The 25,180-nt window shown below is 38.8% G+C and overlaps 1 protein-coding gene and 1 pseudogene across 1 annotated transcript; one reads left to right on the plus strand and one right to left on the minus strand.

The window, feature by feature from the left end:
* Nucleotides 1-6,884: 6,884 nt before the first annotated feature.
* Nucleotides 6,885-21,120, plus strand: CALM2 (calmodulin 2). The gene is made up of 6 exons (XM_019748634.2): nt 6,885-7,099; nt 12,877-12,907; nt 18,934-19,077; nt 19,171-19,277; nt 19,609-19,744; nt 20,475-21,120. The coding sequence occupies exons 1-6, from the start codon at nt 7,097-7,099 to the stop codon at nt 20,501-20,503; spliced, it is 450 nt and encodes a 149-aa protein (XP_019604193.1). The 5' UTR covers nt 6,885-7,096; the 3' UTR covers nt 20,504-21,120.
* Nucleotides 21,121-21,272: 152 nt separating this feature from the next.
* On the minus strand, nt 21,273-21,667 carry LOC109456348 (large ribosomal subunit protein eL30 pseudogene; annotated as a pseudogene).
* Nucleotides 21,668-25,180: the final 3,513 nt, after the last annotated feature.

Raw genomic sequence — 25,180 nt, forward strand, 5'->3', positions numbered from 1 at the left:
ATATGAATGGTTTATTGCACTATTTTTTCAACTTCTTTGTACATTAGAAATTTTTAAAAATAAATTGAGAACTAAATTTCTGAGGAAGTATTTGGCAATTAAAAAAAAAAAGCTTACATCTGGAAAAACAGAAACCCTTTCATTCCTAATCAATCCTGTTATTATAATAGGAGCACATATACTTGTCTCTCAGCCCCCACAGGAATGGTGGGGGCTGTGACTTATTTCACTTTGGACCCAGTGAAAGTGAGAATGTGGCAGTCAGATAAAGATATTTTCCCTAAGTGACTCCCATTTTCTCATGCAGAGGGGAAACTGAATTTAGTTGAGAACATTTTAAAGTCTGTTTTCAAAGCACACAATGATTTATTCCAAGTTCCACGAGCAGAACCTAGAAACATTGGCTAGATAGTTAGATGGGGAATGGAAAACAGTGAGAAGGGAAGAGAGGACCCCCAGTAATGCCAACTTCCCAGTCCTGAGAATGGGAACCCTCATTTTTACCTGTTAAACCAGTCAAAGGTTAATAAAACATCAACCTAGTGTGAAGAAAATGTGAGTTTCCATTGCAGAGCATTCACACCTCCATGTAGGGACCCCACCCCCACTGCCAACACAATACCAACCACAACATCAATCACCTCTTTTCTGTGAAACCATTCAGAGTTGAAAGCACAATTATTTCAGCTTAATTATGTGGTGCTCGATTGCTTTAATTCCTAGTTTCATCAAGCTAATATAGTCTGAACCATAAATTCTCTAAATAAGATGAGAAAAAATAATGTAAAAATGATATAAACGATTATTGTACAATGATAACCAAAAATACTCAAGAAAGATGAAAGTTATATTTGATTAAGTACATATTTGCATTTTCAAATTGATTTAAATAATAATTTACAGAAGGAGATCAGAATTATCCTGTTGGCTACTCCTGCTGATAAAAAAAGATTTCAATATTTATAAGACAACTGATGCTTTGTAAATCTTATGAGTGTTTATTAAAAGCAACGTGAAAAAGGCATGTACAAAACAATAATTATCTCTGTCCATTCATCCACCTATTCATTCAACAACATTTACTGAACATCAACTATGTCCCAGTACCATGTAAGGTCAGGTGAGGGTACAAAATCCTTGAAGGAACTCAGCCTAGTTGGGGTGACCACCTGTAAGAAAATACTACCATAAAATGTTGCTAGGGTATTTTGAGAGTGATTATTTCTTTTTGGGCCAAGGAGAGAGGGCTGGTGGGATTAGGAAGACATATTAGGGGATTTGATGCTTGGGCCAAGTATGAGCGATGAGCAGCAGGCAGTGGGAAAGGGAGGAAGGATGTTCCAGGCAGACGGAGCAGCTGGAGTAAAGACACAGAAGTGGGAAACTTGGTAGTGCATCCAGATAGCTACAAGTAGTTCAGCCTGGCTTGGGTGCAGGGTAGAGGGAGGCACTTCCAGTGCAACCAGAATAGAGGAGAGCAGGTCTGGGTGAAAGTATGATGGGTGCAGTTTTGGATGTGTTGTTTCAGGGCCTGAGGACCTCTGGGAACAGTTGCTAGTAGACATTTTCAGGACTATAAGAGAGGACCCAGCCCTAGCCTCATGTTAAAGGGCCTTGCTCTGGCTCTCCTCCGGAGGCTCCCCTCTACACAGGCCCAAGGGGATCTCCCTACCCAGATCCCACACTTCCTCCTATTCAAGACTACTCTAGGTCTCCAGGATCACAGAATTCCTTGCTCAGCTAGCACCAAGCTTGCTTCTAGGGCCTATGGAGACTTCGTCCTCGGGGCTACTCTCCAGAGAGCAGACTGCATCTCTAGGGTACACATCCCTAGATACAGGCCTTTAGGCATGGTTGATAAGCAGCTATTTGTGGGGCTGTTGATGAAGCTAGGTTATGAGGACCAGTGTCCACACATGTGAATGTGAGGCCCCTTGAGTGTGGATGGAGCTGGGGATGAGAGGAGAAACGGGTGGGCTGTGAGTGAGAGGAAAGCTTCCTTACACTTCTGTGCTCTGGTGTGGAAATCCAAGGTTCTAAAATTGACCATGACCTTCCAGGTTGTTATGAAACTTTGTCAATGTAGGAGACTAGAACGTATTTTATGTTTGTTAGCTAGATTTATAACGTTAACTCATTTAATATATGCTATGTAAGCCTCTACTTGTACTCTTGATCGAACGCACAAATGTTAGGGGTTGGCCTGAGCTGCTGAAAACACTGACCAGGAGTTTAGGAGACTATACATTTGGCCATCCATATTTGGAGGTCATTAGCACAGGGCCAACGCTGTGGGAGCGGGGAAAGTGTCCAGGGCAGGTGACGAAAGTCACAAGAGAAGAGAGCCATGGCTTCAACCTGGAGGCACATCATTTTTAAAGCAACAGGCGAAGGAGCTTGTCAAGGAGCCTACAAAGAAAGTGCCAGAGAGGTAGGAGAAGTACTAGCAGAGGGGTGTTTCAGAAACCAAATGAGAAGAGTGTTTCAAGAGGAATGGAATGGTCAACAATATGGACCATGTATGTAAAGTGATGAGCATAGCGCCTGGCCCATGGTAAGCACCCAATCGCAGTGGCTGTGAATGTGGTGATGATGATACTGATGACGGCGGTGGTACTGACATCTTAGTTCCTTTATGCTTCTTCTTTCTACCTCAAACACCTTCCCTCTTTCTCCCCCTCTACTCATATTCTGTGGATCATGTTCTCTAGGACGTCTTCCTCTTGCCTGTTAGGCTGTCCTCCTACAGACTCCTATGGTCCCTGCGCTCATTCTCATAATATCACCTTTATAGCACTTAATAGGTTACTGCTATTTATTGAATGAATGGTCACTGTTTCTAGGGTGACCACCACCTTGGTTTACCTGCTACTGACTGGTTTTAGCAGGGCAAGTCCTGTGTTCCAGGAAACCCCCTCATTCCTAGGCAAATCTAGGTGGTTGGTCACCCTAAATTGACATCTCAATTTTTCTTGAATGAGCAAATGAATGAATGGCAGAATGTCAGTTCTTTCTCTATATGCTTTACTCCTCATTGAACTGAAGATGCTGTGGGCAAGACTTTCTCATGACCTGGTTGAATTCCTGTTCCAGCTCTGTGTTGCTCCATAATCCTGGAAGCAGATAGCTTCATTTTCTCAACCAGGGCTCCTTATCCAAACCACAGAACAAGATAATGCTTTGAGCACTATTTTCTCAATTCTCTCAAGGTTGGCACATAACAAGTACCATTCTAGATGCATACTATCAATGCCTTAGGGCATTTAGGGCTTAATTCTTTCACAGGTTGAGAATCACACAGGCCCTGCAATCAACAATGCCACTGTGATTGTCCTCTGCTCTAGGTCCATTAGCACAACTGGCTGGAGGAGAAAAGCTATGGGAAGGAAGTGTAAAAGACTGGGGCTTGTGTTATCTCTGTTCTGCAAATTGAGGAACTGAAGCTTGGAAGGAAGTAAGTGCATTCTTATTTTCCCAAGATGGACAAAGGTAGAAAGCTGTAAGATCTTAATGGTTAGGAAGGGAAAACAGAAAGACAACCAACCACCTCCTAGGCTTTGATGTGGTGGTTATCCCAACTTTGCTTCTCAGCTGGCAATTGCCAAAGTCAGGCTGCACAGTATGTCATCTTGTGGAAGACAAATGCTCTATAAATAAATTGACTTGGAACTATCTCAAACACACATAAACCACATTGGCTTTAAATGTAACTCTTGACATTTTTTCTCATTTTCTTTCTCTTCTTGAAGAGGTCAGCAAGGAAGGTTCTGCAAGAGAGGCCTTACTGAAATTCAACCCAAAAAACGAGGAAGAACTTTTTTGTATTCTCTTTAACAGACATATTTCATTGCCAAATATTTGTTTAAAAGCTCATTGATTCAATACATACATCGAGTATGCACCTGTATGTGAAGCTTGTGACCTTTACGTTATGTACCAATCCTTTTAAAATTCATTTTCTAGTAGAGGTGATTATTCATTTTGTCATTCCATTTCCCATTATTAAAAATTTCATATGTAAAAATCACTGCATACTGATAGGATAATGTGTAAAGAGGGAATATTTTTAGTGACTAAACTGGAAAAAAAGATTGTTGATGGCTCTTCCATCTGAGGAGGAATCAGACACCAATTTCTGAGGAATACCTTGGAAAAACTTGGGAGCTACCAAAATGCAGAGTATGGAATGGTGGTAGCCTTGGGGCTCTGTTTTCAGCTTAGATTCTGAAGCAGAGGTAACTACTTTTAAATAACATTCTCAAAGGTATTTCATTTGTAGGATAAAGTTAATTAACCTTTTCCCCTTTCCCCCATGGCATCGTTACATCATCATATTAGCAAGGACAATAGAAGCTCAGGGTCCTGAGTTTTCATTGAACAGTCATTCATCTGAAAGGAAGGACACAGAGTTGCCAATACTAATTTAAAAAGCACATACTTTATGTCTGATTTACATGACTGAAAGAAAGAGGCTCCATCTCTGGCCTAGTAAAGGAAATACTTTTGAAAGCAACAGAAAAGGAATAACTTGGCTAAAAAGTTTCCACTGAAACTTCAAAGTGGGTGCAGATCCCCACTAGAAAAAGTCTTGGTCTTGCTGGGCAGGAAGATGTTCTTGAGGGAAACTTCTTCTCAGAAGGAAAGATTTCACCTTGGCTTGCTAGAAATGCTGTTCACTAGCTTTCAAGGGTCCACATGCCCATGCTTTTTACCGGGAAATTCTAAGGCCTTGACGTGGCCTATGAATGATTCTTTCTGGTTCTTTCTGGACTGTGGTTCTACCAACAAGCGTCTTGAGGAACTACAGTTTGAGCATTAAACCCTAGTTCCTTTCTAGATACCTAACCACTGGCAGCTCCTCCCTCAAGCCATGCAATTGCATACCTCTGGCCCTTTGCTGTTTTTTCTTTCATCTAGAATTTGCTTCCCTCTTCCTCCCTGCTTTTTTATTTTTTCCTAGCCTATTTATTATGTCAGAATCAATTTAGGAGTCATCTTCTTTAAGAAGCCTTTTTGGAACCTCTGGTGAGCTAAGGTCCTCTCCTCTGTGCCTTGTAAGCCCTGTCTATGGTAACAATTACATTATATTCAAATGGAGTTCACACAGTAGGTGTTCATTATCTGCTTGTAAAATATTCCAGGTTATGCACACCCTTGATTATTTTGGGTGGGACCAAGGCACTAAGTAAAAAAAAATTGTAGGTGATAATATACACATAAAATTTACCATCTTAATGATTCTTTACTATACAGTTTAGTGGTATTAAATACTTTCATAATGTTGTTCACCGATTACTACCATCCATCCCATAACTCTTTTCATCTTGTAGAACTGAAACTCTATTCCCATTAAACAATAACTCCCCATTCCCCTTCACCCCAGCCCCTGGCAACTCTATGAGTTTCACTATTTTAAGTACCTCATGTAAATGGAATTATACAGTATTTGTTCTTTTTGTGACTGGCTTATTTGACTTAGCATAGTGTCCATGTTGTAGTATATTATAAAATTTCCTTCATTTTAAGGCTGAATAATATTCCATGTAACCATATTTTCCCTATCCATTTATCCATTGATGGAAATTTGGGTTGCTTCCACATTTTAGCTATTGTGAATAATGCTGCTTTGAATATGGACATAGCAGTATCTCTAATATTCTGCTTTCAGTTCTTTTGGGTATATACCTATAGGTGGAATTGCTGGTCATATGATAATTCTGTTTTCAGTTTTTAAAGGAAATACCATACTGTTTCCCACAGTGGCTGAACCCTTTTACACTCCCACCAACAGTGCACAAGGTTTCCAATTCCAAGGAGCCAACTTTTATGTGGTTTTGAAAACGTCCATTTAAATCTGAGATTAGAGATTTAGAAAGGTCAAATTAGAAAGGTCAAATTCATTATGGGGGGAAGGTATATTATAGCGACCACTTGTTTGGTGCTTACCCTGTGCCTATTACTTCAACATTTTACTTTAACTCTAATCTTTATATAATTCTAATTCTTACAGTAATCTTTTGAGATAGGTATTACCACCTCCATTTTAAATGTGGCTCAAGATTCAATGATTCATCCAAAGTCATACATCTAAGAAAGTGGCCCAACCAAGGCACACCCAGGTATGACTCCAACCCAGAACTCTTATTATTCTACAATATCAAGGGGGCTATTTGGAGTGACTAATCCCACAGAATCTGTGGGTTTTGAATGACTTTTTTTTCGTGGTAAATTACCCCTGGCAAGGAAGGCAAAGGGGAAGTATGAATGGAAGACCTTTTCAGACTAGTCTGCCAGCTGAGCAGCTGCATTTGCCCTTATCCAGATTTTCAGATTTTCATGGGTTTTGTGAAGAAGTGAAATAGAAAATGTATGGCCTCCAAGAGGCCTAAATACGAGGCTAAGAAGCTGGTCATGGGGTGAGTGGGGTACAGGTTTCTTGTGGTCTTTCACTTCATCCTTCATTGGCTTAAGGTGTTTTCATCTACCCCTACAAAAGGGGCGGGAAACTGTATGTGTGAGTGTGGCAGGGAAGAATGGGTGGAGGAAGATTCTCCAGCCAAGCGCAACACAACCAACTTTGCTGCCTGGCGCAGTTGCCAGGACACCGCGGCCAAAGCACCAACGGCACAAGCCGCACCGCGTCCCAGCGGCGGCGGCGGCGGCTGCTGCGAGCCCAAGTGACGCATTGCAGGTACGAACCAGCCAATAAGAGGCCTGCTCAATGACTATAGGCACACGTCGCTACGACATGCTCCTCCGCGCCGCAAAGTAGAGCCCCTCAGGCGCGACTCCACCGGCCTTTTTAACGGCTCGCTGGGGGGTGAAACCCACTTACGTCATCCATTCTCCCACTTCCCTTTATCTCTCGCATCGTCGACCAAATAACTGTGGATAAAGGGGTCTCGAGAAGAGTTTGAGGGAAGGGGGATGGCCGGGACTCGTTTGTGATGTTCCGTTATTCGGCATGCGGCGGATGGATCTAGCAGAGGGAGGTGTTTATGAGGCGCTGGGGGCGGAGGGGGAGAATTAGTCCGAGTGGAGCGAGCGAGCTGAGTGGTTGTGTGGTCACGTCTCGGAGACCGGTAGCGCTTGCAGCATGGTGAGTTCGTCGCTAAGCTGCCGGTGCTGGGCCTTTGGGGGAAAGAGGCTGAAGCTAATTGACTAAAGAAAGGGAACTCACCTCCCTTAAACCTTGCAGGAGTGGTCTTCGCCTGAGGGATGGCGCGAAAGAGGCTGGGGGCGTCCGCGGCGCTTGTGTCGCAGGTGTTCCCCCACCCCCATGCTCTTTAGGATGGTGTCCCTTAGGATATTGGGGGCCAGGCGCACTGCCCCCGAGGCCGTAAGCTCCTCAGGGGCTTGGCTGGATGAGGATGAATCCGGGGTGGGGGAGCAGCCCAGCACATGGGGGAGGCGAGAGAGTGGAAGGGCGCAGGGTGGGGGGAGCGGTAGAGCCAAAGCGTTGGGTCGGGCATCTCTGAAGATCTGCTCGGGGACCGGATTCAAAAGCCCAACGGACGGACGGCTAGTGGGGGCGCCAGGAAGCGTCTTTGTCCGCTTGTGGCCGGCATGCGCGGAGGGGGCGGGAGGGAGCGCGCGAGGCCCGGCTAGGAGCCGGCGCCGCCGTTAGCCTGCAGCTCCCGCGTGCCGGGGGGGCCGGGGGGCGAGCGAACGGGCGCGGCGCGCTGTGTGGGCAGAGCCCGCGCGGCGCGGGGAGCGGCCGGGGGGCGGGGCGGCGGGGCTGGAGCCGCCGCCCGCTCGGCTCGCGCCCCAGCTGCTGCGCTGGCACCTGCAGGGCTGCGGAGGTCCTGGCGGCCGCGGCGCTGCGGGGCTGGCCTGTAGGGAGTGGGTGGGGGAGGGGGGCCTCTGCAGCTTCCCCTCCCTCTCCGGTGGTGAGAAGGAAGCTCGGTGAGTGCCGATCTTGCTCCTTCTTTCTGGGTGCTGGGGCCTTTTCCCACCACCCAGGCTGGACATTAAAAAAAAAAAAAAATTTTTTTTTAAATGGCTTTGTACCTGAAGTCAGGCGCGTCCCCTCAGTACGCATCTTGTGAGAGAAAGCCATCGGCTCCAGTTAAGGGTCTGAAAGGCGTTTCCTGTCCACCTATGGAAAGCAAGCTCCGGAGTGACTGCCGTTCTGTTGTGAAAGTCGGTCTTACTTCATGTAACAACTTGAAGGATGCCTTTGAAAAGGGCCATTGAATATGTCCTGTTTTTGAGTACTCACCTGCACGTCTAATGTCAAGCAACCGCGACCTCACAGCATTGCCCACGCACCAGTCCCCTTGGAAATGACTCGTATTTCCTAGACAAATTGCCAGATCATCTTAAAGTGTAGTTCAATTCATTTGTACAGTAATGGTTGTCAAATACTGTAGGGATAGAGTATTTTGCGGGGCAGGGAATTAAAAAAGAAACATTTTCCTGTCACTTGAGACCGGAACTCCTGTTCATTCCTGAAAAAAAAAAAAAAAATCTACGGAGGGCGGTAATTTGCAATAGTTATTTTGTGGTTCCTTTTGCCAAGTGTTTACGACAATGGGTGTGTCCAGGAGGCAAGGTGACATCTTAAGCAGGAGTTGGAAATCCTTGCCAACTGAAACTTGCAGCCTGTATGGGTGTGGAAAGAGGAGTTCACCTTGGTTAAAACTAGTGTTCATTTAAGTTTGATGCACTAGTTCCATCCTGATAAATTATTTTATTCTGAACTTGAATATGTTCGAATTTACTCACAGGTGAAGCTACATTATAGGCGTGTAATTCTAAGTTCTAAATTGTGAAGGAAAATTTCAAAGAGTCTTAAATGAAGGGTCAGGGTTTTTTCCCTATGTCTGTTGTAATCGAATCAAGAACTCGAATTAGGTTTTCTTGGTGATGCTTGGAGTTTTGTATCTGCTTTGGTGGTTCTTGGCCAGTGATAGGCTTTTGTAGTTATTTGCATCATTGATGCTTTGGGATTTTTCGGTTTGTTAAGTTGACAGTCATCGTTAATTAATTTGGAAGTTGTCTTAATGTGACTTAATAATTATAAGACTTGGAAATTGAAAATTAGAACTCTCAAGTTAAAGAATAAAAAGTTTATATTGAAATACAATAAGATTGCTCACATAGCTCTTGGGTTTACATGTAGTCAATACATGCTCATTAAAAGGGGATTGCTTTAAGAAAAGGCTGGGTAATTAAATAGAAAATGTGAAGATTTTGTAGCTTGAGTAATAAGTTACATCAAACTGCAAGGTCTGTTTCTGTTTGAGGACATTCACTATGGATCTATTAAAATACAGAAAGTTCTAGATTCAGCTAGAATGATCAAATTAGACCTTTTGGTAAAGGTCCTAATTTTTATGAAGTTTCTTACAGTGGTTTTTCTTTTGGTCCAAGATGTTTATATATAGTAAATGCTGTTCTATCAGAATTAAAGTACGTGTGTTTTAACTTCACTGAAATAGAGACTGCTTTTGATACAGGTAAAACAAATACCTTGATTTCTGAAATTGTAGAAAAATTTACTTTAGGAAGCCTTTGTTGTATGGAAGTAGCACTTGGAAGAATCAGGAAGGAGTGAAGGATAGAAGTTTGTGTTCCATTTCAAGCCTATGGATTCTTACATTAAGATCAAAGTTTTGCATTATTTGTATACCACCTTTTCACTAGATGAACTTCAGAAGTATCCATACCTACTTTTGAATGCAATTTAGGAAATATTTAATACAGGTACATAAATGCATTTACTTTAGGTCACACATAGCCTAGATTAGTGTTTCTCAATGTTTACAAATCACCTGTAGTTTTCCAAAATGCAGATTCTAGTTCAGTAGGTCTGGGTGGGAACCTGAAAGTATACTAATGCCTGGAAGCTTTTGAGCGGTAGGAAGAATTATATCAATTGTAGAAATAAAAGAAGGAGCCAGTCATCTTTGCAGTGAATTACCCTTCACTTTATTAAGATAAACATGTTAATGAGCCTGAGTTTTCCCAAAGGTATAATTCTTCTCGTTTTTTAAAAAAAATTTTATTGGGGAACAGTGTTTCTCCAGGCCCAATTAGCTCTAAGTCGTCATTCAACCTAGTGGAGGGTGCAGCTCACTGGCTCTTGTGGGAATAGAACCGGCAACCCTGTTGTTCTGAGCTCACACTTGAACCAGCTGAGCCATCCGGCCGTCCCCTAGTTCTTCTAAGTAGTAAGAAAATAGCATTCACCATAGACAAGTAAGAACCAAATTTCTTTGGTGTAGTTGGAAAAGGCTTACAAATTAAGTTCTAGGGAGTCTTGTGTTCCTGCTTTTAGTAGGCTTTAATCTGAATGTTGTTGGTAAAGTTTATTTTAAAACCTGGAACTCTGGATTAGTAAGTACAAAAAACTTCTTAAGTTTCTTGAAACATGCCAAGCAAAATCATGGAGCGCTTGTGTGAGTAACTTAGTCTCTTGTGTGCTTAGTTTCTTCCTTGAAGCTCATTTGTGATCTTTTCTGAGACTGCATTTGCCTTGAGGTAGGGAGCTGGACAAGATGATGTGAGGTCATTAAAATTAAACTTTCCAAGCAAAATTGAAAAATTTACGTTTTATTTCTAACATCCTTGTTTCTCAGCTTTCATATAAATGAGCTTTCCCCAGAGCTTCCCCCCACCCACCATGTTGTGAGAACAAACGCAGTCACCTTTTCTGCACATAGCCATCAAACCTTCAGCTCTCACGCATGCTGCAGTGCCTTGTACACACTTAGTTTAACGTTGTTAGTTCTAAATTGATTTTACCTTTCACATCTTTCCCTGGGCTGCACCTGGTGGTTTCACTTTGTGGAAGTACATTTTGTCAGCTTAAAGTTAACATAAAACATGATGGCTTTGTTGTAAAAGGCTTGATAATGCCATGCACGTTTATCTTCTGTGTGGAAGTTGAACTAGTTAGGTTGATGTTTAAGGTTCTTTGGTTAGTTTATTGTATGAAATGATTATCACTGAACTCTTTGGGCTAGCCCTTTGCATAGCTTCGCATTTGCTCTGCACAATAACCCTGTAAGGTAGATATGAATGCTGTGTTACAGATGAAGTCCACTATGAGAGGTGGAGTGATGTGACCAAGGTCACACAGCTGTTTAATTGCAGAGCTGGGATACGAGCGTGGTTATGACTCGTGGTTATGACTCATGAACACCATGCTTCTTCCTTCACCATGCCACCATGATACCCTTTTTCAGAAGTCCTGCAAAATGGACTTAGACTAGAAATAAACCACCATAGCCTCTAACAAAGTAAACATCAACTCTGGATTTTAAAAATCTTATTCCTAGGGAAAGCAATCTATGATTTTATACCAAATCTTGCTACAGATAATTATTCTATAAACTTGTGCATTTTAACTTAATTATTGGCACTTCAGTTTTAAGTTACCAGGCCTTAGGCTTTTTTTCCTTTTTTAAATAGAAGCAAGTTGAGTTTGCATTGAGGTGAAATCAGAATTGTTGAGCAGAGAAAGCTTTCTTGGTTTCTCAAATTGTCTCGTGCTGTCCCCTGTAGAAAATGTGATGCTATTCTACATTAAGGTGTTACCCTTTTCAGGAGTGTGTTCATTTAAAAAGAACAAAACCAGGCAGTGTTTCTTCTTTTCATACCAAAAAATGAATGGATTAATCATAGTATGTTTTACTTTGTGTAGGTAGGAATATTAGATAGAAGGCTACTTTGTCAGTGCCTCCCAGAACTACATAAGTAGCTGCTTTATGGGTATATATACTAATAAGCAGTGAAATGTCCAAAAATGAAGGTCACATGAAGAATAAGGAGCTTTTTGCAAATATCTTTATACATTATGGCGCTCTGAATTTCAAACTTACAGTAATTAGTGTTGTTTAATCGTGACTCTACTAGTTAACTAATTTTGTACTCTCTCCACTCCCTGAAATTGAAGCTGAGCCTCTTTCCCCATTTGTAAGATAGGTGATAATAATACGTCTATACGTCTATCTAATAGGGTTACTATGAAGACTGAATAATAAGAACAACATATACCTATAATGGGTTTTAGACATCACAAACCTTAGGCTCACTTTGGGATTTCAAAAGTCAAGAGAAAATGAGTGGCTGGACTTAATACTACCGTGTTTCCCCGAAAATAGACCTAGCCGGACAATCAGTTGTAATGTGTCTTTTGGAGCAAAAATTAATGTAAAACGTGGTCTTATATGATTGTCCGGCTAGGTCTTATTTTTGGGGAAACACGGTATCAGGTAAATAAGATAGTTCAAATGTTCATAATTCTGCATTCTCTGCAGTTGCCTGGCAGGTGAGGAGGAGTAAAAACTGATAGCTTTCATGTTGCCCAGACCATGATATCTTGAATTTTAATCTTTTTAATAGATACGAATTTTGCTTAGTAATGTGAGGGGGGTTGGAAAATTACATGTCCAAATGATGTGTTTAATCATTTATAGGGGAATTTTGAATATAGTCCCTTGGACATTATTTTTGGTTCAGTGGAGTTTTCTGGTAATGATTTTATCTACCAAGGGAGGGGGTAAGCTTAAGTTTTAGGTATGCTAACTTTGAAAAAGGAAACTAGATTCTATCCTTATTTTAGAATAATTCCAATAAAACTTTTTAGTATGCCAGATTTGCCTTTTTTAAATTTGTGTAAAATTTAGACTTTCAAACATATTTTGAACTATCTTCGTATCTTAAACTTGGGATCAAGACAGCTTGCTTTGAAGATAAACCAGATGTGTGCATTTTCTACCCATCTGTGTGCTTGTTGCTGATAACTAAGGAATGTTGAACTAAATGAAGTTTATGGTACCTGCTGAACCTTGAAAGTTTTAAAACTTGTTTCTGTAACTGCTAATCTACATCCTTTCAAGTACTTACCTATCTCTGATCTCTTTGTAGGCTGACCAACTGACTGAAGAGCAGATTGCAGGTGAGAAATTCTTTGCCTGATTGTGCCCATTGGATTTTATTATAAATTGAATAGCCAACCTCAAAATAAGATACTTGCATGAAAGAATTGACTTTGATATATGTAGTAGATGATAACAAACGGGTGTAATGTAATACAGTAATTGAACCTGCTTTGGCAAGTGAGAGGGTAAACTTGTCTTTCACATCTCTGAAAGATGTGTGGAACTAACTGTAATTAAAGACCTATGTTTTTAGGCTGTGTGGATATACTTGGGATCCTGGTGGTGGTCTTTGTTTTGTTTTTGTTGACGATTATCTTACTCTAAAACACGAATTCTGGGCAGTTTTTAACACTGCAACTCCAAACAAATCAGTCTCCACAAAGAGTGTCAAGTAGTAACTAATAGTTAAATGTGGAATCAGAAAATAAACGTTGGATTTACCCCAGTTTAAAGTTAGCTAATATTTTAACCTTAGAATTGCATACATAGTCAGGGAATAACCATTTCTCCAGTGAAAAACCGAGGTCCAAAAATTAGCATTCTATTTGACAGATGGTAGTAATTTTGTCTTACAAAGCAGTGAGAGCTATTGAAATGAGCTTAAATCTTGTTTCCTTTGGTTTTGCTATGGAAATGTTAAATTGTTACATAAAACCTGATGTCATGTTGTCTTTATGCCATACCATTAAACATTAGTACTTTCAATTTTATTCTATACTTTTGAGATGGCTGGTTAACATCATAATGTTGGGGAAACTTGTTCAAGGTGTGTTTTTTTTAAATGCAGTATTGAAATGGCTTTCAAACTCCATTACTTTCATTAGAGGCTTTTGTTAACACAAGCATCAAGCACTTTTAACTGCCAGAATTTTGGTAGGCAAGGAGTTTGAAGTATTCAAAAACACTATAGCAATTTTTTTTTAATGCTAGAGAAAACTGAGAAGCCTGGTTGGAACGCAGTTATATTGCCCATTTAAAGTAAGCCCCTCCACACACCTCATAAACACAAATTTGGAGGAGCAGAAATCATTAGTCTCAAACGTTCATGATAAATATTATTTGATAGGACTGTATAAAGTAAAAAGCTATTAGCATTTAATTAAAGGACCAAATTTGAGCAGGTTTTATTTTTACAACTTACTGTGTGAATTTGGCTTAAACCTGAGATTTGCTTTCTGTGGTTGGTAAATAGCTATATTGAGTGTGTTAAAAGTAATCAAGTAGAACTTGGGAAATAATTTCTTTGTTCGTTTATACTATTTTAAATGTATCAATGAAATGTAAATTATTGTAAAATAGTTTTTATATAATGTCTTCAGGAACTGACTTGGGCTATCTAATATTTCCAGTCTTAAACTCTTATATTCTCTAATACATCTGGCCTTCCTCTCTGCCTTTCATTTCTTGGTATTCTCTCTCAGGTAATGGTGCCTACTATACACAGCATAGAATGTTCACTTTATAAGGCAGAGTATTACTCAAAGTGCCTGTCACAGAGTTGATGCTCCTTATTGCCTTCCCAAAACACACACAATTCTTTAAAAAATAGTTTGTGAACTACAAGAGAATCAATCTTCAATGACTTATACAGCATTTTTATAAAGAATAGCTGTAGTTCATTGAAACACACTGTCTTTAAGATAAATTCTGTCATTTCATTGACTTCCATCATACAATTAAATTTCCAATAGGAGTGGGAAAAAATACATTCTAGTTTCTCTCCCTACCCTGCCCTTTCTTGGGCTTTTCAAAAAAAGATATTACTTGGACCTCAGGCTTTAGTGAACACTTAGGTTAGAGAAACCAAAGCTTTTATGCTACTAAAATAAAAACCCTGTGAGGTCAGGGACCTCTGTCACTTCTTGTGTTCCCAGTGCCTACCACGTAATAAGGACTGAATAAATACTTCTTACATGAATAAGTTTCATTTTCAAAAATGTGTGACAAAAAAATGTTCTGGAACACTACCTACACAATCCCAATAATTATTCTGCCTCCCAAAGTCCCTTCCTAAATTTGGTATGTTTCAGTGTCTACCTTTGAGGTAAAGGCAGATTTTTTCTTTATCTGGTGGGTGAATTGTAGTCACTGGTGACCAGTAACGTCTCAGAGTCTAAGACCGACTTGTTCTTAACAAGCCTCATACATGTAACACAACATTGAATATACTAAGGTGCTTTTAAAGCTATTTTTTTCCCTACAGTAATTATTACTACTTCAGATTTATGTAGAAATTCTAACAGCAGGTAACTTGGTCTAGGAAAAAGCATGCTTGATGTTTAGAATTGTTTACATTACCTCATCTTAAAGAGCAATCCGGAACAGTCTGGTGTGACATCACTAACAAGTTAATTTTGTTTGACTCTGCCATGATGTTATTTGTTGTCTGACATTTAGAGGACAATAGAAAAAACAAACGTATAAGAATTTTTCTTTTTTAAAGAAACTTGAGCCTAAACCTTCATTAAACTTTCAAGGTCCATTGTAGGGATTAAACTTACTTGATTAAAAAAAAAAATTAACCTTACTGAGTTTATAGCAGCAGTTTCATAGTGCCAACAAAGGTCTCATATATGACCTTCAAGGGATTATTAAGTTCAGTTTTCTAAATACCTAGAAGTTGATAAGCAGACATTTGATTTTTCTTTTGTTGTAATTGTTTTTATGACAACCAATGTAATAAAATTATAAATTTATGTGATAAACAGAAAGGGTCTTGGGATTGCTAATGAACAAATAAAACTTAACAGGCATAACTAGAATGAATTTTGGGAGGTCCTATCAGTTATGTTGAAGATAGCTGTTTTGTGACATTCAGGACCTGTTGTTTTCTTATTGCGTATTTAGATTTTTGGCTCTTGGATTTTATATTTCAAGTCATTCCTGGAAATTACTGTTTTAGGATGACATGTTTCTATAAATGAAGATTATACTAATTCTGAAGTACAGGTGGTACGCAGTAAATGCAGGCGAGTTTAAGTTGTACTTTTGAGTTTATTCTCATTTCAGGGAATTTTTACAGGTATTTCTAGCTCTTAAGTGGAAAAATATAGAGAAATTTGAAATAAAACTTGACCTTTAAAATATTTTCATTTGTTCCTTCTTTGTATGTATAAATTATAGTTACAACATATAGTTTTATTTTCTGCTTTTCATTTATTCCAGCAAACATTTTAAGAGCTACTAGATTTTAAAACTTGATGAAACTTAGAACACACATATCAATTGACACCGTGTATCTTTCATAATTTGGCTTTAAGTCAAATCATATAGTAAAATGATTATACCACATTGGGAATTTTGCACATAATATAATGGTGGTGTTAAATGATACAATGCCTGTGGCTAAGCATTACAGCAGAGAATGTAACGTAAACAAATATAAATCTCTTAAGTGCTTCAATTTTCTTGTATCCTGTTACTAGGTGATAGATGCTATGTATTCGAACCCTAATAGTTGGTATATTTCTAGACATTTCTATATCCTGTAAAAAAAATAAAACCCTAAGACATAAATGTCTTCATCAAATTTTGTCATTGGGTTGATCTAGGTTAGTACTACATATATACTATTTTCATAAAATCATTGAGTAATTTGGTACTGAGCTTCTGGTATCAAGTCAGTTCCTCTGAAAACATTTAAACGAAATGGAACTATTTACTTATTAATGAATGCAGCAAACTGCAACTAGTCAGTAATATCTAAAGCTAAGCAATTCAAAGATTTTAAACAGAAGAAAGTTAACATGGTGATCCAAGAAGGTAAATAGAACCCAAGTAGTTGTGGGGGTAATTTTAAATAACCCAGTTAAGAGGGCGTTGTAATTGTCCAGGCAAAGATGATGGGGCCATGAACCAAATGATTGGTTGTAGGGATGGGAAACGAATCCGGCAGTATTTACATAGCAGAGTTCAGCAGGATTACACAGACTTCAGGGGGCAGGAGTCAAGTGAGTTTTGCTTGTCTCCCTAGGGTACCTGGGGAGTATAGAATTCGTTTTCATAAGTCTTGCTTGAGGTCAGCCAGGGGAAATGTCCTGTAGGAAGTTAGAAATAAAGGTGTTATTGAGACTAGTTATACCAAAGATAAGACGTCTTCATTATAAGTGGGCATAGATGAAATAGCCAAGGAAAGAAGAAAGGGTAAGAGAGTTGGTTACATCTTGTAAGAGACAAGTAGGAGCAAAAACATTTGGCATTGTGAGGTAGGACAGTAAATTAAAGTACTGTTGTGGAAGCCAAAAGAGGTTTGAGGGGGTTTTTAGTGTCATCTTGGATACTGCAGGAAAATGAGATCATATTTTTCTAAACATTTATTAAGTACTTAATTGTCAGACATAGTTCTAAGTGCTTTACATGTTGGGAAGTAGATGGATATTCCCATAACAAAAAAGGAAGCTGAGGTAGAAAAAAGGTTTAGTAATAATTTGCCCAGGTTACATAGATGGGATAAGTAAGTAGCAGAGCTGGGATTTTTAACCCAGGCAGTCCTGTTCCAAAGTCAGATTTTCGTTTCTATGCTATGTGACCTCACATACTGAAACCTACTTGCTGGATTGGGTACCTAAGTCATTGATGAACCTATGCATTTTCAGCTGATGTGTTGGAGCTAGAAGCAATTTTAACAGTCAATTGATAGAGAAGAAATGGATATGACTAATGGTGCCTGCCAGAATTTGGGGGGAGATAAAGGACAGGCACTTAAAGGAAAATATAACTGAGGTTTGAATTTAGATGTATGCTAAGAGACATGAAGATAATGAAATATTTAATGACAAAATCATAAGAGTGGTTGAATCCAGAGAAGAGATTATGATGAAATAAAACTGGGAGGTATATGAATTGGAGCAAGGATAGACAGGCAGGAAATGAAGAGACTTGGACTGTAAGAGGAGGCACACTACTTCTTAAACGTGTCAAGTATATAGTTTCAAATGTTCTAGGTATGTTACAGGAGCTTATGGCCCTGTGAACTTTGGAACCGCTTTTGTATTGGCTTGCTGATACAGAAATTACTAGGTTTGTCATTAGCACATTTATATGACCTTGCACTACCAAATTTAATCTCTGCTTTAGTTTTTCTGTACAATAAATGGTACAGCCAGGTGTTGTGGACCACCACTCCAACAGCTTTCCATGTCATCTAGTGGTGAAATAAAAGCAACATAATTTCATAAGAGCTTAAAGATCTTTGGCAATAATATATTTTACTCTATTGCAAGTTTGGGATTTTCTTATCTAAAGAAAGGTCTAAATTATGTTTGTTCTCAATAATACAGCTAAAAATGGTCATTCATACCTTGATCATCCCATTGCTAACATCATTATAGATTATTTGGTGATAGTCTCCTCTGTCTTCCAGAAAAGAAAACTAGCCAATAGCATATTGTTTGAAGTTTAAAGTTTTTTTTGTTTTTAATTTAGTGAGTGATGAGACAGACTTAATTTTTGACAAGGACTTAACGTTTGTACGCTAACCATAGTACAAATAGTATAGTTGCTCTATAGAAATATGTTTTTGGTTACCAGTGGTCTTATTTTTCTAAGTGTAGGTTAGATCTGTAATTTTGAATTGTGTTCCACAGATCAGCTTTAACAGAAAACAGAGAACCAGTCATTTGGGACTTGGATTCTTTTTCTCTTTAAACCCAGAATAGTTTGATTTTTATCTGGTCTAGATATTTGAATTCCCTGTAAGATAATAGGTGAAAAAACTCCCTGGTAGATCAATACGAGCATATGCTGGTATGATTAGCTAAAGATGTTTGAAATATCACCAGGCTCTTCCACCTAATCCTTCAGGAATCAAAATCTCATTTCAGTTGCTATCTTCACATACACAGGGTGCCAAAAAATGTATACACAAGGGAAAAACTATTAAAATGGTAATACTCAATATATACCAATAACAGATGAATACAAGTCACGTGTATACATTTTTTGGCACCCCCGGTATATCTTTTAAGAGTTGATTAATACATTTCATTTAGGAGGTTATTTTTTATTGTTAACCTATGCATTTGGATTGTGGTCTCTCAAACAGAATTCAAAGAAGCTTTTTCACTATTTGACAAGGATGGTGATGGAACTATAACAACAAAGGAATTGGGAACTGTAATGAGGTCTCTTGGGCAGAATCCCACAGAAGCAGAGTTACAGGACATGATAAATGAAGTGGATGCTGATGGTGAGTCTTTAATTTGGAGGTTTGGGAAAGGGGAAGTTGAAAAAGTGGCATTTAAATTCTGTTGTGATGTTTCAATTAAACAAACCATTTCAGGTAATGGCACAATTGACTTCCCGGAATTTCTGACAATGATGGCAAGAAAAATGAAAGACACAGACAGTGAAGAAGAAATTAGAGAAGCATTCCGTGTGTTTGATAAGGTAGGTTTTCAAGGACTGATTTGTTAAGTTTTAATTTGATGAAAATGGATGAAATGAAGATATCAGGAACTCTTATTCTTTGAAGACTTGTTTTTCTGATAACTTAACAACATAATTCATTATTAAGCAAAAGCTTTTTAAGAATTCAGTGCAAGCTCAGATTTCCTAGCAACGTGTATTGCATTAATCTTGTGGCAAGGAGATATCACTTGACTTTGGAACTAAGAAATACAGATTTCTAAAGTATATTTTTCTCTCTAATGTGAAATTTAGTAAACTTAAACTTCCATTCCAACTCTAATTTCACACATTCTACTGACTTTTTTCCTAGGATGGCAATGGCTATATTAGTGCAGCAGAGCTTCGCCACGTGATGACAAACCTTGGAGAGAAGTTAACAGATGAAGAGGTTGATGAAATGATCAGGGAAGCAGATATTGATGGTGATGGGCAAGTAAACTATGAAGGTAAGTCTTTCAGTCTCTTACCACCTCATTCTATGCTTTGACTGTAAGTTCAGAGGTACTTGTTAAGTATCTGATAGGTTAAAATTAGTAAGCCACTCCCAACCCCGTGAAGATGCTAAAACAGTTGTTTGTATTTACTAACCTTTTGCTGTGCAGAATGTTGTGAACAGACTAGTTAACATCACTCACCTGAGAAGTTTTTAGATCTGTTTACTCTGAGGTCCTATCCCTATACCTAGGACCTGCATTTTTAACAGGATTGCTGGTGGGTGGTTTCATATGCACACTAAAGTTTGAGAAGCACTATACTCCAAACTGCTAAAACAATTTTTGTATAACATTTATGGAAAAATTTGAAAAGCTTCAAAATTTTATTTCAAGACCCTTAAAATGAAATTAAGGTGACTTTTCTTCCTTGGTGGATTCTCTTCCTCTAATTAGCTTTAGTCTGAAATTTTATGCTTCAAATTCAAAAGTATCATTTGTAATACTAAACTATAAGAGCAAGAGTGCTTTTTATTTATAAAAGCTATCTAAAGCATTAATTGGGTTTGTTTACTTAGTGATTTTGGTTTATGAAGTTCCAGCCTTGGCAGTAGACCAGCTTTCCTCTGTGCTTTATGATCATTTTGAGGAAAGAAGGAATAGTAGTTGCTCAGTGATTGAGTAAATGTGATTGGTTTTTGTCAGTCTTTTGCCATTGACTACTTTTTGTGTACTTCTTTTTCAGAGTTTGTACAAATGATGACAGCAAAGTGAAGACGTTGTACAGAATGTGTTAAATTTCTTGTACAAAATTGTTTATTTGCCTTTTCTTTGTTTGTAACTTATCTGTAAAAGGTTTCCCCCTACTGTCAAAAAAAATATGCATGTATAGTAATTAGGACTTCATTCCTCCATGTTTTCTTCCCTTATCTTACTGTCATTGTCCTGAAACCTTATTTTAGAAAATTGATCAAGTAACATGTTGCATGTGGCTTCCTCTGGATATATCTAAGCCCTTCTGCACATCTAAACTTAGATGGAGTCGGTCAAATGAGGGAACATCTGGGTTATGCCTTTTTTTAAGTAGTTTTCTTTAGGAACTGTCAGCATGTTGTTGTTGAAGTGTGGAGTTGTAACTCTGCGTGGACTATGGACAGTCAACAATATGTACTTAAAAGTTGCACTATTGCAAAACGGGTGTATTATCCAGGTACTCGTACACTATTTTTTTGTACTACTGGTCCTGTGCCAGAAACATTTTCTTTTATTGTTACTTGCTTTTTAAACTTTGTTTAGCCACTTAAAATCTGCTTATGGCACAATTTGCCTCAAATCCATTCCAAGTTGTATATTTGTTTTCCAATAAAAAAATTTTACCCAATTTTACCCAACTGTTGCTCTGAATCTGAGTCATTTAATTAACTTAAGGTCGAATGATTTTGAGAATCAAATGTGGAGGTGGTTTGTACTTGGTGTAATTTATTTTTTTGACTAGTCAAGATTGTATTTAGTGGGTTTTTGTTTTTGTTTTTTCCTCCAGTTTTTAAATTAAGCTCTGGCCAGTTTTATTAAAGAAAAATTTTGCATGATTGAACTGTTCACCAGTCTGTTCTGGCATGCTTCTGATGATACCGAATCACCTGGATCAGTGATAGCCAGTGTGCATACTCTAGTATTTTCCACACGCTGTGCCCCATTCAACATTATTGCCCCTGTAGTGATGGACACCAGTCTTGGCCAACATAGCGTAGTACTCTCTGTTTCACATTTCCTCAAGGCTGGGCAGTTGTTGGCAAGGATGACCAGTTTTCGCTTTGCCTTGTCTGATCATTTTCAGAGTCTACTTGTACCCCAGCACGTACTTTCCACTTTTCATAACAAGTTGGAGCCTAGAGTTGATAGCTCCAGCGACTTTTTCGTCTTCTTTGCGGCCACCATCTTCCTGCCTTAGATGCGGGATGGCCCCCAACCAAGAGCAGCTGCCTGTATTTAGTTTTTAAACTATGATACTTCAGAAGGTTTAAGTGAAAGATTAAGAAACATTGTAAGTGTACCTGTATGGGAACTAGCATAAGGTAGGTAGGTGTTTGTTTCGTACCTTTTAAATGTATTTTTCAACTTTGGCATCTGTTTGTCCAAATTGACTTTAGCCATGCAATGATTTTTTAAATGTTTGTATTAAAAACACCACAATCTAAATCGAGGGAGGGTGGGTCAATATGCTTTTACCTCTCTTTCGTAATGTTTTACTCAATACTTTTAAATTCTTGACTACCACATGGGAAATGAGAATTTACAGTTGTGTCTGCCTATCTGCAATATTTTACCAAAAAGACATCTTTAGGAATGGATTAGCAGTAACTAAACTTTTAGTTTTTGCTTGCTTCTAAACCAGTGCTCTATAATTTAAGCTAACTCAAAAGGTGGTTTGGGGTTTTCGTTTTTTTAAAATACTTAATGAGAGATTTCGTAGCAAACCATAGCCAAGATTAAAACATTAAGTATAATTGTTACCTGAGTATTATAACTACAAGGTTTTTAATTTGCCAGAGGGTAATTCCTTTGGCAGGTTATTGCCTGTCTGACTATTTAAATACCACTGTTCTACCTAATGATGTATTATGTTATTACATATTAGGCAGACAAATCAATTAAAAAGGAAGACCTTTATTAGATGTAAGAGTTTACTCAAAAGGAAGGCTAAACAAGGTATTTGGTGAGGGAACATTCGTGTGTCTGGGCTTTGGTGTTTTATTGCAATGTTTCAGTTTATTGCCGTGTATCAGCTTGAAGTCAGTGTTATCCAAGCCTCAGTTATCTTACCTGTAAAATGGGTGTAATTTATCCAGCTGTTTCTAACTTGGCACTTAGCATTTGCAATAAGTTTTCAGTTGATATTCTGTCCTGTTAAACCACTACGACCTTGTAAAATAAGAGAATTGGGCAAAGTTAATCTTGGTGGTTTTGCAGTTCCAACAGTTTGAAATTTAAATTGTTAAGGTGGAAGGGGAAACACATTTTGGGGGTACTGTTGTGTGTCATGTTAATGGCTGCTTTTACATTCTGGTAGTCTCAAAAGTCACACAGGAGGCATTGTATTGCTTTTACAGGAAATTGAAGTATAAAGCAGTTTTATATAATGTGGTCATTGAGCACATACTGAGCTGGGTTCAAATCTCAGTTGTACTGCCTGCAACATAATCCTCAAACCCAGCACTATAGTTTTGAAACCTTATCTTTAAATCTTAACCATGTTACCTGTTTTATATTAGCAGGATCATGGTAATTGATAATTCATTCCTCACTACTGTCTGTAGCATGTTGGCTCTCAGATAATTCTATAACAAAAACCATCATTGCAGTTCAAAATGATCCTAGGATGTAAAGTAATTTTTGTTAAAGATCTGACGCATAGCAGAGGCACTATTGAGCTCTACTTAGTGGTCTCAAAGAGAAGTGCCTTCCCCCCTTTTTAAACTGCTGTTGTGATAACCTGAAAAACATTTTGAAACTTCCCAGTGATAATGTAAAAGACGATGTTTTCTTAGGAGGACATTTTGTTTATCCTACATGCTTAATCTGTTTTATTGGTAAAGTCCTTGAAATCATTGACTCATGCTGTTTCTATTTTTGATAGTCAAGCTATTTTCTCATCTAGATGTTCCCTTTTATTTCACACCTTGTATGGGTTTCTGGACTTCTTTGTACCTTTCATCATCTTCTTTTAGTCTCTAGGGTCCCAGTCCCTAGTCTGCTGAGCCAGTTTACAGGCTCAGCCAAAATGAGAAAATGAAATGAGGCACGCGCAGTGTGATGCACTCGATTAATCTCTTACATTTGTGAAACTCGGGTTTTTACTTGCCTCTTGGCCTTATAATTTCTGCTTGATTTCAAACCTGGTGACTGTTTTTTTTCTTCTGCTTTTTTAAGGCAATCTTAAATGAATTTAGAATCCCAGTATTTTAAGAGAAATTAGATGGAATCCTTTGGTGTCTTGTTGCTCAAAAAGTTTCCCACAGAATCACCTGAGAGCTTGTTACAAATGGAGACTCTTAGACCCTGCCCCAGAGTCTGAATCAGAATTGGTATTTTAACAAAATCCCCAGATGTTTTCCATGCACGTTAATTTTTGAAAAGCACTACTGTAGTCCATCCTCTGATTTTACTGTGTTTCCTGGCTCTAATGTAAGACCAGGTCTTATATTAATTTTTGCTCCAAAAGACACATTAGAGGTGATTGTCCAGCTAGGTCTTACTTTTGGGAAAACGGGGTATGTATAGGGAGGGAAACTCATCAGTCATTTTTTTTCAGATCTATGTTCCAAGGGCTCAGACTTAAGACAAAAACCTGTGTTTTGGATATGTTTAAAATTAGGGAGGAATGATTTATCAAAATGAGTTCTCCAATAAAGATAGGCATAGTCCTTTGGGCTAGGAGGGATTAGACATAGGAGCGTTTCTCGTAGTTCACCCTTGAGGTTTACCTGGCCATCAAAGAAAGGCTAGCATATGGAGAGACCTTAGAAGTGTGAAGATGGCATGTTTGGGGTTTGCAAGTAAAGTTAACCCTTGAACAACATGGGTTTGAACTGCATGGGTCCACTTACCACGTGATTTTTTTTTTTTCAGTAAGTATATTGTTGGCCCTCCAACCCTGGGTTTCACATCCACAGATGTAGAGGGCTGATTGTATGCATTGTTCTAAGCCCTTTAGTATAAGGGACTTGAGCATCTGAGGAATTTGGTATCTGGGGGAGGTCCTGGAACCAATCACTTGGATGGTACCAGGGGACTAATTAAGGTTTTGGGGAGTCAAAAGTTATGCATGGATTTTCGAGTGCTTGGGGTTCAGCGCCCCTAACCCCAGCATTGTTCAAGGGTCAACTCTATATATCAGAGCATGAGGGTTCTGATGAGGGAAAGGAGAGTTTGAATTTATAAATTTTGCTTTTGTCCTAAAGGCAGTGATAGTACATGTTCACTGAACCTTGTGCCAGATAAGGTTCCAAACATTTCACGCAAATTAGTCATAATCCCATGTGGGTAGGTACCAATGATCACCTTTTAGACAAAGAAGGACAATAAATCAGCAAATGCAGCATATGTTCAAATTCTGATAGTTATGGAAGGAGGAGAGGGAGTCAAGAACGAGGGAGTGAAGTGCTCCGAGCAGCAATGACAAATGGAGGACACGTTTGTAAGTGCTGAAAAATCCCCTTTGGGTTTGGCACTTGGATCACTAGCCAGTTTAGTAAGTACAATTTTAATGGAAAGGTATGTGCACATGTCAGATTAAGATGGTTTTAGGAAAGTATGGGAGGTCAGGAAAGAATTTAGTCCATATTACTCTTGAGAGTTGGTGAAAGGGAGCAGAAACTTCATGGTTTGGAACACAGGTGTTGGAGTCAGACCTGAATTTGGCTCTCAGTGCTGTGTGATGCTGACAACTGT

Source organism: Rhinolophus sinicus, chromosome 2 (genome assembly GCF_057876585.1).
Source record: "Rhinolophus sinicus isolate RSI-liver-muscle chromosome 2, RSI-T2T, whole genome shotgun sequence".
In the NCBI taxonomy this organism is placed as follows: Eukaryota; Metazoa; Chordata; class Mammalia; order Chiroptera; family Rhinolophidae; genus Rhinolophus; species Rhinolophus sinicus.